Here is a 14,584-nt window from a genome sequence, read left to right on the forward strand (position 1 = left end):
GTGAATGCTATGGGTAATGAGCCAGCACTAAAAGGTTCATTCAGAAACCTGCTGGGCACTCAATAGACCTTTAGAAAGTTCCGGAACAGGATGCAGGTGGAATGGTACCTTCACTCTGCAGCAGGGCAGCGCACTAGACCAGCAGTTAGTCCATAGAAGAGTAGCAGAGTCACCCTCAGAAAGGTTCAGTTTCCTCAGCACTCCCCACCGGCTAGTGCCATACTGTTAACATTTGCAGGGGCTGGGGATTTAGCTCAGTGGTAGAGCGCTTACCTAGGAAGCGCAAGGCCCTGGGTTCGGTCCCCAGCTCCGAAAAAAAGAACCAAAAAAAAAAAAAAAAAAAAAAATTTGCAGAGTGTTGACTCGAGCAGCTGCAGCTTCCACTCAGGACAGCTTCCTTTTCTCTGGTATTTCCTCCATAACAGTCAATAGTGTATCAGAACTGAATGCTCGAAACATTCCTCTTCCCTACCCTAACTTGTTATCTCGGTAGAGCCCCTGGGCCTTCCTGCTAAGTCTTTCCTTTTCAGGGGTCTATGTCTGCCTAATCAAGGTTCGACAGGAGTCAGAGGAGCTGCGCCAGGTCCTGAGTGTGGCGGACACCTCGGTCTATGGGTGGGCAACTCTGCTCAGTGAACGTGGCAAGAATGGCATGCAAAGAATCCTCATTCCTTTCATCCCTGGCTTTTACATGAACCAGTCCGAGTTTGTTCTTGGCCACAAAGACACCGGGGAGCTAAGAATCCTGGGAGTGGAGAGAGTTCTTGAGAGCCTAGAGGTAAGGGGCTTTGTTGCTTTTTTCCAACAGACTTTCATTACCTTAGGCTGGCAGTAAAATCTACATAGTCAAGATTGGCCTCCAACTTCAGATCCTTCTGCCTCCACCTCCCAAGTGCTGCAATTAAGACATGTGCTCATATACAGGATTTATGCAGTGATGGAACTGAACTCAGAGCCATGGGCATGCGGCAAGCATAAGTACTCTACCAACTAAACATCCCTAGTCCTCAGTTTGTTTTGCTTTGTTTTTAAGACACAGTGAGGGGTTGGGGATTTAGCTCAGTGGTAGAGCGCTTGCTAGGAAGCACAAGGCCCTGGGTTCGGTCCCCAGCTCCTGGAAAAAAAAAAAAAAAAAGACACAGTGAAAGCCAGACGTGCCTGCCTCTCCCCCTTCCCCCCCTCTCTCTCTTCTTTTTTTCAGAGCTGGGGACCGGGGACCGAACCCAGGGCCTTGTGCTTGCTAGGCAAGCGCTCTACCACTGAGCTAAATCCCCAACCCTGCCAGGCTACTCTCAAACCGCATACCTCCTTGGTTTCCAGACCTCTTGTCAATACCTTCCAAGCACTGGGATTACTGAACATGAACTACCATGTGTGACTGAGAAACAAGGGATTTGAAAAAGATTTTCATTCTCATTCCAAGGGTAAAAAGTGTTCTGGGTAACCTAATTAAAGTTACTACTGGGGCTGGAGAAAATGCTCAGCAGTTAGGAACACAGGCCAGCCTTGAAGAGGACTTGAGTTTGGTTTCTAGAAATCACATCATCATAGGGCCCACAATCTGCATTTTGGGGAACCTGATGCCCTCTCTGGCCTCTTTGGGCACCTGATGCATGTGTACAAATACACACGAGACATATACAAATAAACTTTTAAAATTGCTACTAGAGAATCTTAAAAATACTTTGAGATAATTTTTTTTATTAATGTCTTTTTTAATTTATTTTATTTATTTGTATATGAGTACACTGTGGCTGTCTTCAGACACACCAGAAGGGGACATCATCGAATTCCATTACAGATGGTTGTGATGTGGTTGCTGGGAATTGAACTCAGGACCTCTGGAAGAGCGGTCAGTGCTCTTAACCGCTGAGCCATCTCTCCAAGCCCTATTAATGTCTTTTTTTTTTTTTTTTTTTTTTTTTTTCCGGAGCTGGGGACCGAACCCAGGGCCTTGCACTTGCTAGGCAAGCGCTCTACCACTGAGCTAAATCCCCAACCCTTAATGTCTTTTTTAAGACAAGGTTTCTCCTGGCTGTCCTAGAACTCTCTCTATAAGGACCAGGCTGTCCCTGAACTCAGAGTGCCACCTAAGTGCTGGGATTAAGAGCTTGCACCATGACTGCCTGACAATTTTTATTTTTTAATCATATTTTTAATCAATTATGTCTCTGTGTGTGTACATGCTCATAACCTTTAAGCCATTTCTCCAACCAATTGCTGGAAACCCTTATTAGATGATGGACTCTCTTCACAAGGCTGGACACAACTCTGTCAATCTAGACAGTTAACATTAATGCTACTTTTGTTTTTTAATTTATAATGTGCATTGGTGTTTTGTATGTGTTTATGTCTGTATGAGGGCGTCAAAACCCCTGAAACCGGAACTACAGATGGTTGTGAGCTGCCATGTGGTTGCTGGGAATTCAACTCGGATCCTCTGGAAGAGCAGTCAGTGCTCTTAACTGCTGAGCCATCTCTCCAGCCACATAAATACTACTTTAAAAACAATCTTTAGACTTCCAGTGTAAAGGCAGGTATGGTGCCACAAGCTTATAAATCCCAGCACCCAAGAGGCTAAAGCAGGACTGCTGGGAGGTCCAGACTATCCTGAGCTACATAAGACCAACTTCAAAAAATACCTCCCGGGGTTGGGGATTTAGCTCAGCAGGAGAGCACTTGCCTAGCAAGCGCAAGGCCCTGGGTTCGGTCCCCAGCTCCGAAAAAAAAAAAAAGAAAAAAGAAAAAAAAAACAAAAACAAAAACAAAAAAACTCCCACTTAAAAACTCCTGGGCTTGTGATGTAGTGTATCCGTAGCACCCTACCTAGTGCTAGTCCCAGTACTCAGAGTAGAGGCAAAAGAATCACAAGTCCAGTTAGTCAACCCTAGCTTCAAAGTAAATTCAAAGACTTTAAGGGCTGGAGAGATGGCTCAGAGGTTAAGAGTACTGTCTGCTCTTCTAGAGGTCCTGAGTTCAAATTCCAGCAACCACATGGTGGCTCACAACTATCTGTGATGAGATCTGTTGCCCTCGTCTGGCATATAGGCATACATAATAAATAAATCCTTTTTTTTAAAGATTCATTTTTTTTTTTTTTTGGTTCTTTTTTTTCGGAGCTGGGGACCGAACCCAGGGCCTTGCGCTTCCTAGGTAAGCGCTCTACCACTGAGCTAAATCCCCAGCCCAAAGATTCATTTTTTATGTATGTGAATACACCGAAGCTGTCTTCAGACACACCAGAAGAGGGCATCAGGTCTCATTACAGATGGTTGTGAGCCACCATGTGGCTACTGAGATTTGAACTCAGGACCTCTGGAAAAACAGTCAGTGCTCTGAACCACTAAGCCATCTCTTCAGCCCATAAATAAATCTTTACCAAAACAAAAAAACAGACTTTAAAATGTTCTAGCCTTTTAGCTCATATCATTTTATTCTTTTTTTTTTTTTTTTTTGGTTCTTTTTTTTCGGAGCTGGGGACCGAACCCAGGGCCTTGCGCTTCCTAGGCAAGCGCTCTACCACTGAGCTAAATCCCCAACCCCATATCATTTTATTCTTTTGTATGCACACAAATCTGTAAGCCAGAGGCCTTTCTCAATTGTTCACTCGTGTGTGTGTGTGTGTGTGTGTGTGTGTGTGTGTGTTGTTTGTTTTGAGACAAGGTCTATGTATGTAGCCTTGGCTGTCCTAGATCTCAAGAGATCCTCCTGCCTCTCTCCAGTGCTGGAATTAAAGGTATATTCCCACTCCCAGCTCACCACTTTTTTTTTTTTTTTTTTAAAGATTTATTTCATGTATGTGAGTACACTGTGGCTACCTTCAGACACACCAGAAGAGGGCACCAGATCCCATTACAGATGGTTGCTGGGATTTGAACTCAGGACCTCTGGAAGAGCAGTCATGCTCTTACCGCTGAGCCATCTCTCCAGCCCAGCTCACACCTTTTAAGACAAGGAATCACTATGTATCCCTGGCTGGCCTGGAACTAACACTCGCACCTCCCTCTAGACTATGAAGATCAAATGCTTATTCCCACACCCATCTCCACCTTTTTCCTTAAAAAGCTATGTATCTGTGTATGAGTACATTGGCATGTGTGGAGACCATAAGAGGCCTCTGGGTATCCTTCTCTATTACCCTCCAGCTCTATTTTCTTTCTAAACACTTGTTATCACATTTTTAGTTATGTCACACAGCACATACTGAGGTCAGAGAATAGTTTGGTAGAGTTATTTTTGTCATGTGAGTCCTTGAACTCATGTCCTTGGGTTTAGAAACAGGCACATTTACCTGTCTCATAGTCTACCACCTTCTCTGAAGCTGGCCCCCTCCTGAAACTGTAGCCAACATTTTCTTGACTAGACTGAAGAGAGCAAAAGCCGCCCAAAACTCCCTGGCCCTACATTCCCCAGAGTTGGAGTAACTGATGTACATGGGGTTATTACCTAAATGATGGGATGTAAACCCCTGTCCTCATGACTTACGTATATAACCACTGGGGCCACTCCAGCCCCCTTCTCCTTTTGTTTGTATCAAGACAGGGTCTGCGTAGTCCTAGAACTTGTTATGTCCTGCGCAGACCAGGCTGCCATCAAACTTGTGACATTCCCTTTCTTGTCTCCCAAGTGGTAGGATAAAAGGCACACACTAAATGTCTGCCTCAGGGACTCTCCTGTCTGTTCCTCCCAAGAGCTAGAAGCTTTTATTTCAAGCATGGCTTCTCTGCCTTGCCCTGGCTATCTGAACTTACCCTGTAGTTACCTCAAGCTACCTGTCTCTGCTGGGACTGCCATGCATAACAACTCTCATAGCCTGCTTTTTAAGTAAGTGATGGGGATGTAATATATGTCCTCATGCTTACAAAGCAAGAACTGTTCTTTTTAAAAACATCCAAAGTGGTGAAAAAACTAATGACTTATTGGCTAGCTAGCTGAAGCTTGAAAAATCTTGTACTAATTGAGACAACACTAATTTATCGTCTTTCAAACAAGTATTTTATCTTTTCTCCAAGGTCTTCCACAGCTCCCCATTTCTAACAGTCTCCGGCCATAAGCATTCTACCCTCACAACAAGCGTAACTCTCTACCTGATACGCATAGTCAACTTCACTGCCTTCCAGCAGATGTCATCACCTGCTTTCATTAATGTTTCCTGTGCACTGACCAATCAACATGAGGCTGTGGTAGTCAGAGCAAAAGATGTATCTGGTGCAGGTGAGCACTGGGGACTTTCTAATTTATGAGTATGTGATCTTCATGCACACCAGAGAGAATCAGATCCCACCCAGGGTTGTGAGCCACCATGTAGTTGCTGGGGATTGAACTTAAGAACTTCTGGAAGAGTAAGTAGCCAGTGCTCTTAACCAACTGGTAGCTAATTTTAATCTACACAGGGAAGGAATGTTTCACAACCATCCATTTATTTTTAACTAGGTTTTTTTTTTTTTTTAAGTCTCACTAAGCTTTGGCCAGTCTAGAACTTTTTTTTTTTTTTTGGTTCTTTTTTTCGGAGCTGGGGACCGAACCCAGGGCCTTGCGCTTCCTAGGCAAGCGCTCTACCACTGAGCTAAATCCCCAACCCCCAGTCTAGAACTTTACTAAACCTATCTCCACTCCCTAGTCTACACTACTCTATAGTCTCCCAGGTTTTCATAAAAACAAAGGCTCACCCTGTAGCTGGGTACTTGCAGCTAACTATGGTTACATTCCTAAGGACCTACACATGCTGAATGCTTTGATTTTAGGTATACACTACACACTTTTTTCATTATCTTGTATTCCAGGGGACAGACTTTAATTCCTTATGTAGGAAGGTAGGGTGACCTTTGACTTCCCCACCTTTTGTGATACCAGGCAGTCACTGTACCAACTGATCTACATTGCCAGCCTCAAATGTATTTTTACCTAGGCTGAGCATGGTGCCCCTGATGGTTTTGTAAGATAGAAGAGCAGTATACAATTTGTCAATGCAGCCTTGCCAGGTAGAAGCAGCTGTAACATGTTCATTCATTCAGTCAGGTGAGCACCATCTGATCCTCACCAAGCATTTAAAACGTCCAGAAATCAAGTGTTAGGTAGGTCACAATATATGGGCATAGGCAATGCTACAATATTCTGCTCAGATTTCATTTGGTCCTTGATCCAGAAAGTATTTATATAAGCAACATAAAATCCGAAGTAACTATATGTTTGTTGTTCATATTTGTGTATACACTGAGTATGTGAGTGTGAATGGAAACAGTCAACCTTCAGTACCATTCCCCAGGACCCTAGCCTGAAAGTTTCTCACTGGCTTGGAAGTAGACAGGATGGGTGGCTTACCTCTGCCTAGGATTACAAGCAGGTGTGCAATTGAATACAAGATCCACAGGGGCCTGTGAGTATATAAAACTGCAGTCCTAGCTTGGCAGGGGTGGCATATGTATGCCTTTAACCCAGCACTAGGGAGGCAGAGAGGCAAACAGATCTCTGAGTTAAGAGGCCAGCCTGGTCTACAGAGTTCCAAGACTGCCAGGGCTACAGAGAAACCCAGTCCCAAAAAACACTCAGGTTTTCATGCTTGACCAACATCTTACCTCAGAATTTTTCTAACAACCTAGGGTAGAGATAGCATGGGTAAGACTGTTAAGAGGGGGGGTTGTAAGCACTGAAATAACCAAAAGTAGGAATGGTTAAAGTCAAGAGCACCAAGCTTGGTGGCACATTTCTTTAATCCTAGAACTCAGGAGGAAGAGACAGGCAGATCTGAATTCAAGGCCAGCCTGGTCTAAAGAACAGTTCCAGGACATCCAGATCTGTTACACAGATTAAACCCTGCCTGAAAACAACCTTTGTCTAGGGGTAAAGTAATTCAGGTTGTTTGCGCAGTGTATGAAAAGTCCTGGGTACGTTGCCTAGCACGCCAGATAATCACAGCACTGGAGGTAGTCAAAAGGATAAAAATATCAAGGTCATTGCTGGCAACATGACAATCTAGTATACGTAAGTGTGTATGGGGGGGTATACACACAACCATACATAAGTTTTATTAGGACACAAACAGAATGTTCTCTAGATACGGCATGATAGGTAAGGGATCAGAATCAGAAACAAATCAGCTGGCTGGCAAGATGGCACTTGCCCTGTAAGGCTATGGACTAAGTCTGACTCTAGAAAGTCCTGGCTTCCGCGTATGTGCCATGTTACCAGCATACACAGGCACACACAACTTAGAAATATAAACTGAAATCTGCATAGAGTCACAAGTATGGGGCTTCAAATTACCAGATTTTCAAGCAGAAGACTGACCTGGGAAGACACAAGATTCCCACACCCCAAGACTATTATTACTCCTGAGCCAAAAAGCAGTCTCACATCTTAAGACCTCAATTTTTTTTTAAAGATTTATTATATATAAGTACACTGTGACTGTCTTCAGACACACCAGAAGAGGGTATCAGATCTCATTACAGATGGTTGTGAGCCACCATATGGTTGCTGGGATTTGAACTCAGGACCTCTGGAAGAGCAGTCAGTGCTCTTAACCACTGAGCCTTCTCTCCAGCCCAAGACCTCAATTTTTTAAGAGCTGCAATTTGAATTCCATTTGCAGGATAGCATGGGATTTAAGACAGTACCACTGTTAGCTGAGACTGTCTTTTTTTTTTCTTTCTTTCTTTTTTTGGAGCTGGGGACCAAACCCAGGGCCCTGAGCTTGCTAGGCAAGCTCTCTACCACTGAGCTAAATCTCCAACCCCCGAGACTGTCTTCTAATGTGAGATCCTCCCTAGTGTGGAGTTACAGGGAAGCACCAGGAAGGACTACTAGTACTCTGGCTTTCTAAGACAGGGTATGTAGACCTACCTAATGCCAATATTCCTAAGCCTCTTAGGGCATTTCCAAAGACATCTACTCTGGGTGTCAATGTAATCATCTCTTTCCATTATGACAATGCAGATCACTGTGAAGAGTCAGGTGTCTTCAAGAATTTCGTTGGTTCTTACCAGATCCTGCTGTTTACACTCTTTGCTGTGTTGGCATCCACTGCTTTCATCTTCCTAGGTAAGGAGTCTCTGTGTACTTCTGACTTCCACTGACCGAAGATAAACTAGCCATTTATGGGCTGGTGGCTCAGTGGTTAAGAACACTGACTCCCCTTCTAGGGTCCTGAGTTCAATTACCAGCAACCACATAGTGGCTGCCAACCATCTGTAATGGGATCTGATGCCCTCTTCTGGTGTGTCTGACAGCTCGGTGTATACATATACATAAATCTTTTTTAAAAAATTAGCTGTTTATCACAACTACTTCATGACCCGTAGCAGATTGCCAACTTACAGGGCTTAGCATATGCCTTTAATCCCAGCTTACAAATCAAGTTACAGAACAGCCAAGGATACACAAACCGTCTTGAAAAAAAAACAGCATTGGGGCTGGAGACATGGATCAGCAGTTAAGAGCACTGACTACTCTTCCAAAGGACCTGGGCTTAATTCCCAGCACCCACACGGCCCTCACATAGACACATGCATTACACTAATGCACATAAAAGAAAAAAAACAGCGTCACTATTGCCTACACATGTACTTTTATTCGAAGGCTGGAAGTAAGCCTCCTCCAATAACTGGGGAGCAGCTGAATGTAGTACCCACCAGAATGATCAAAAATGCAATTATTCAAGAACATTTCCACTTAACCTACCTACACACCTCATATAGTCATCTCTAGGTTACTTATAGCACCTACAATATACACTTCAAATATACTACAGTTGTAGTTGTACTGGCTCAGTAATTTTAAGTGTCAGCATACAGGGCAGTTTTTTGGAGGTAGACTAACTGAAAACATTACTTTTCTACTAACACTTAAACCTCATTTTATTTAAAATTTCTTTCTTACAATTATTTGCTTGGGTTAGGGAAGAAGGGAACACAAGCATGTCCTGACACAAGGTGAAAGTCAAAAACAACTTGAGGGAGTTTTTCTCCTTCTACCATGTAGGTTCTGGGACTTAAGACAGGATTGTTGTCAAGTGTCTCTGTTGGCTGAATCATCTTGCTGGCCCTTAAGTCTCACTTTTCAATGGACTTTAATCTTCAAGGCCTTCCTGCAAGCAAAATCACATAAAACTCTTGTGCCATTGTCTTTCTCCAGCATACAATGCCTTCCTGAACAAGGTACAGACTATTCCAGTTGTTTATGTGCCAACAATAGGACCGACTCAGCCAGGTAAGGACTGCCCGCCCTCCTTCCCAGTTCACGTCTGTCTGTCTCACTCACCTGCCTTCACTATTTTGCTTTTTTTTTCTAGGTTCCTATACAGCCACCTGTTCTCCCCCTCACTTCCTGAGCTCACAGCCACCACTAGTGCAGAGTCGGCTACAACACTGGCTGTGGAGTATAAAACACTAACCTAGACAGGTCCCTTCAACTGTCCTAATCCTGCAGAAGTTTAGTAGCTAACTCTACAAACTAAACCTCCAAAACAAGTTTGTAGAACCTATAAATAAAGGCTCATCAGTGGTTAAGTCATTTGTTATGAAGATTAAGTTTCTGGGGCTGGAATACCTAAACCCTGATTGTTTGTTCCCAGTACCACTGTTCCTAGTGCACATCTACAGCGCCACCAGTTGATAGGTATCCTGTCACATAAACTTGGAGGCTAATAAGGCCAACTTATCACACAGAAAAAAACAGTAATCCTGGCTGTTCTGAACTTCCCTTCCTCTGCTTCTCAGGTGCTGGGATTAAAGCACTGTGTGTATCACTATCCCTGAACCAAACAGTCCCATTGTCACACACCTCTGTATGACACAATGCTTCCAATTAATAAACCATGTTAAAAGTTACTACCAAGAGACATTAGAAGACGAAGCCCAATAATATACACTAACACCAGTGTTAAACCATTGTCTAAGATTTGCCCAATGAATCCATATAAAAATGCCAATGGACTCTGGGTGTTTGGCCACTTACTTGACCCCAAAGGACCACTCTTCTGTTTGCCCTGGAATACTTGAGGCACCACTTCCTACCAGTTAAACAAGACAAACACTATATATCCAAAATGTGTTTATTGGGAACGTTCCCACTCATCTTGAATCAGGGGCTTTCAGTGCTGCTTCCTCCTGAAGGAGCATCCTGGAAGAAAAAGGTGCAAATGTTACATCAGCCTGCCACTGTTGCTGTTTCATCTGCAGAATGCTACATGTGTTCTCAATTCTACTAGCTAATCCCTATTATAGTCACCACTCCCTATCATATGTAGCCACCTGGAAACCCAGCAAAGCTAGCCCACCCCAACTTTAAGCAATAGTGCTTTATGCTCAGAACTACCAGTAATAACCTACTTTTTAACAGGAGTGCAGCAGGCTTTATTAGCCTGAAGGTTTGCATTCTACGCGATCTTTCACCTTAGGATCCTAAGGCCAAAACCCCAAAAGCGAGACCACTTACCTTCTGTCAGCCTTGCTTTTCCACCTGTAGGCTGACAGAGTACAGTGGAGCAGCCAACACACAAGACTACCGTTTGTGCATGGCTAAAGACCGTGGTGATTTTATAGCATCCTGGAAAAAAAGAGATCAACAAAAAATATTAACTTCTTTCACTCTCCACGTTAACACTTCTAAACTCGTAAGAAAAATCAAAATTTAAGTTACAACCATCAGTACTAATTTTCCCGGAGAGCTGAAAACCACTTCCTCACCTGGGCATTTCACATCCATAAAGTAGGAATTGGGGCTCTGCACCAGGCGCTTTTTCTTGTGTTTCCTCTTCTCCTCTTCTGGAGAAGGATGAAGGAGATCCTTTGCGAGCTAAGAGGGGCAGAAATGCAGAGACTTAGAAGCTAACGATGGAAAGAGATGATAGAAAAGAACCCCCACTGGCACACACCGAGGAGAACTCGCCCCTCGCCGCCCCTGATGTCTGCGTAGCTGGGCCGCCATCTTATCTCCTCTCCGCTCCCGTCTACGCGGGTGCCCCGTGGGCCGCCGCGGTTGTGGTTACTGTCCTAAGAGACGCAGAGCGTAAATTTGGACCCTGTACGATCCGCAACTAGCGCGAGTGAACAGTGCGGACACAAGAACGAGTTCTCTGTGGAGACCTGGACCATGGAACTCACAGGCATGTTCTCGTAGGGAGGTCGTCACCGCCGGAAAGGAGCGAAAGCGGAAATCCTGTTCCTTATATCCGGTATGGTACAGGAAGTGACGCGCCTGTGTTGTTTCGCCATTTTGGGAAGGTCCTACAGGCCGAATGCAATCCGGCGCCCGTTGACTGCCATTTTTAGAAGGTCTGTAAAGGCTCCTCGTGTCGCGGTTGCGTAGCCATGGTGAAGAGTTAGCTTCTATTTTGAGTTCAGGCTTTAGTTGCTGTCAAGAGAAAAATGGATTTTAAATTTCCGACTACACTTTGACAGCAAGGAATGTAATGGAAACAGCATAGGTGAAAACCAGCGAGGAGCTTTATCCCGAACATTTTCAGTTACCGATATTCTTTACCATTTTCCAATTGGTTTGATTTACCCTGATTAACAATTTTATATGTAAATACGTTTTTTAAATTAAATACTTGCTTGGAGGTGGGAGTGTACTATGTTGGTAGACTGCTTGTTAAGCATAAACCGGGCAGGGCAGGGCAGGGCAGGGCAGAGCCCAATGGTGTCAGTGGCTCAAGACTGTAATCTCAAAGGATTAATCTCGAACTTCAAAGGATGAAGCAGGACAAGAAGTTCAAAATCATTCTGGGCTCCATAGCAAATTTGAAGACTGAGTGGACTACAAGAGACCTTAGTACAAAAAAACCAAATCCTACTCATAATTTGCTCCACTGCAATTAATTCTATTGTTTACCGTTATTGCTTTGTTGTTGCTGCTGTTTCCAGAGCTAAGGATAGAGCCCGACTTTGTATTCTTCCAATTCTTTACATTTGAAGTATAAAACCAAATATCTATGCACCGTTTGACACGTGCATTGCTTTTAACGTGCTAATTAAAGGCTGGACGTGGTTGATCACACCTTTATCACTGCATTCGGCAAAGTCTGAAAGGGACTGTGAGTTCTAGCAGCCTATTTTATCAATGGAGCTGCTATAACTATTACCACATTGTACAGAGTCATATGATGCTGCTCAAAGAAATTAAACTGGCCAAGCCAGATAGTGGCACCTCCATTTCCAGAACTGGGAGGCAGAGGCAGGAGACCTGTGAATTCCAGTGTCTATAAATAAATCAATAGTCCAAGTTTAAATGAATACATGCTTCTCTTCATGTGCGTATATACAGATTGGTTTTGGAGTTTGGCAATATACGTGGAAAAGATAATCTTGGGAAATTGGTTCTAGGTTTAAAAAACGAAATTCAATCCTTTTCATAGACTTAAAATAATTTCCTACAATACTGTGCATCTGCAATTTATCATATGAGCAGAAGTATGAAAATGGGGGGGAGGGGGAGACAGGATTTCTTTGTGTAGCCCTTGGCTGTCCTGGAACTCACTCTGTAGACCAGGCTGGCCTTGAACTCAGAGGTACACCTGTGTCTGCCTCCTGAGTGCTTTCTCTATTGCCACCACCACCAAGCTTCTTTGTTTTAAAGGCACTGTCTTGGCCCCTGACATTAATCCCATAACTCAGGAGGCAAGGCAGATGGACATCTGTAAGTTTGAAGCCAGCCTGGTCTACAGAGAGATTTCCAGGGCAGCCAGATCTAAACCCCACCCCCCAAGCCTCCAAAAAAAGTCAGTGTCTCATGTCTCAGGCTGACCTTGAACTCCTGCTCTTCTGGGAGTCCACCGTGAAAGTCTGGCAGTTGTAGGCACGCTGGCTGTGACATCTAGAGTGTGTGTGCTGTGTGAAGGGTGTGGTGCTAGGGATCCAAGCCAGGGTTTTGTCCTTTGTAGGCGGTACCCACCCCAGTGGCTCTCCTTTTGCTTTAATGCAGTTCCTCCATATTGTGGTTGTCCCACAATTTGAGACAATTTTTGATGCTACTTCATAACTGTAATTTTGCTACTGTTGTAAATTGTAAGGTAAATATCAATCACCTTGTTTTCCAATGGTAAAAGGTCATTTGACCCCCCCACAGGTGGTCGTGAAAACCTCTGCAGTAAGTACACTAAGCTTCATCCATCCTTAGTCTTTTGTTTGCCATTCACAATATTTTCCTTCAGATAAGGATTCTTCTCTACTAGATGTTTGCACACTGGCTCCTTGTCTTTCAGATTTCAGCCTAAGTGTCATTCCCTCTGAAATTACTCTGTCCCGGGAATAATGTGCTTCAGTCTGTTATCATTGACCCTCAAGACTAAATGTTTGCCAATTTCAGTGACACCACATTGGTGCCAGCTCTGGTGAAAGTATGACACCACTGAGATTAACAAAGACACAAGCACAGGGCTCTCCTTTGGGGAACTGCTCGTCCAACCTTTGTCAGCACACACTGATGGGAATTCAGGTACCTTGCTTCATCCTTTCCTTTAGGATTAATAAAGCTCACAGGACATTGTAGACATTGTAAAGATTCTTATTTTCATCACTTTTTAAAAAAATATTTATTTATTTTATATATATGAATACACTGTAGCTGTCTTCAGACACACCAGAAGAGGGCAGATGGTTGTGAGCCACCATGTGGTTGCTGGGATTTGAACTCAGGACCTCTGGAAGAGCAGTTGGTGCTCTTAACCGCTGAGCCATCTCTCCAGCCCATTTTCATCACTTTTAAAAAACTGTATATATGTGACCATGTGAGACACATGAAGTGTAGATGTTAGAAGAGGCCAGAAGCCTTTGGTTTCCTGGAACTGAGTTACAGGTGGTTGTAAGTTCCAACATGGATGCTGGGCTGACAGGTGCCCTGCATGAACAGTATCAGCCCTTCACGGCTGAGCCATCTCTTTAGCCCCAACAAGTAGTAGACCTTTGCTCATTGTCCTGGAGAAGGATGCTTTGGCCTTCATCTCTCCTCCTTGTCTGAGTAGTAATGCTACAAAGAGTAGAAATCTTGGGAATGGGGCTGGAGAGGTGGCTCAGTGGTTAAGAGCACTGACTGTTCTTCCAGAGGTGCTGAGTTCAATTCCCAGTAACCACATGGTGGCTCACAACCATCTGTAATGGGATCTGATGCCTTTTGCTGGTGTGTCTGAAGACAGCTACAGTCTTTATGAATAAATAAATTTAAAAAGATAAAGAAATCTTGGGAAGCCAGGAATATAGCTTCATTGATAGAGGGCTTTAACATGCATGAAGCCATGGGGTTTGGCATAACTGAGGGGTAAACATCATCCTTGCTGAAGCTTTGATAGCTAAGAAGAGGATGGGATAAGGGAGGATGGCGAAATATACCAGCTAAAGTACCAGAAAAATGAGCAAAGAATTTATAACCAGATGCAAGAGAATCAGAGCTTGGAATTAAACAGACACAGGAAAAATGAGTTATTTATTTATTTAATTTGAAATTTTTATTACATTTTAATTTGTGTGGGTGAGCACATACATGTGTGTGCACTCTTGCTACAGTGCCTATGTGGCAATAAGATAATAACTCTCAGGAGTGAGTTCATTCCTTCTCCCATGTATGTCCTAAGTATTGAATTCAGGTCATT

At 43.7% G+C, this 14,584-nt stretch overlaps 2 protein-coding genes across 18 annotated transcripts in view; one reads left to right on the top strand and one right to left on the bottom strand.

The window, feature by feature from the left end:
• The window catches only part of Nup210l (nucleoporin 210-like), a 110,931-nt gene extending 101,425 nt beyond the window's left edge, over positions 1 to 9,506 (top strand). For 5 of the 17 annotated variants that reach the window (XR_015666852.1, XR_015666863.1, XR_015666868.1 and 2 more), the window contains 5 exon segments: positions 531 to 778; positions 5,013 to 5,214; positions 7,936 to 8,040; positions 9,133 to 9,207; positions 9,290 to 9,506. Coding sequence is in view for 1 of the 17 variants with exons in the window: in NM_001191900.2 (NP_001178829.1) it covers positions 531 to 778; positions 5,013 to 5,214; positions 7,936 to 8,040; positions 9,133 to 9,207; positions 9,290 to 9,390 (731 nt within the window). In the remaining 16 variants the exon portion in view is untranslated. 17 annotated transcript variants of the gene reach the window in all.
• Positions 9,507 to 10,035: 529 nt separating this feature from the next.
• On the bottom strand, positions 10,036 to 11,141 carry Rps27 (ribosomal protein S27). Its single transcript, NM_053597.3, has 4 exons — positions 11,103 to 11,141; positions 10,686 to 10,794; positions 10,435 to 10,545; positions 10,036 to 10,119 (listed from the first exon to the last, which is right to left on the bottom strand). Exons 1-4 carry the CDS (start codon positions 11,106 to 11,108, stop codon positions 10,091 to 10,093), a joined length of 255 nt encoding a protein of 84 aa, NP_446049.1. The 5' UTR covers positions 11,109 to 11,141; the 3' UTR covers positions 10,036 to 10,090.
• Positions 11,142 to 14,584: the final 3,443 nt, after the last annotated feature.

The sequence above is a fragment of the Rattus norvegicus genome, chromosome 2, assembly GCF_021556685.1.
Source record: "Rattus norvegicus strain SHRSP/BbbUtx chromosome 2, alternate assembly SHRSP_T2T, whole genome shotgun sequence".
Lineage (NCBI taxonomy): Eukaryota > Metazoa > Chordata > Mammalia > Rodentia > Muridae > Rattus > Rattus norvegicus.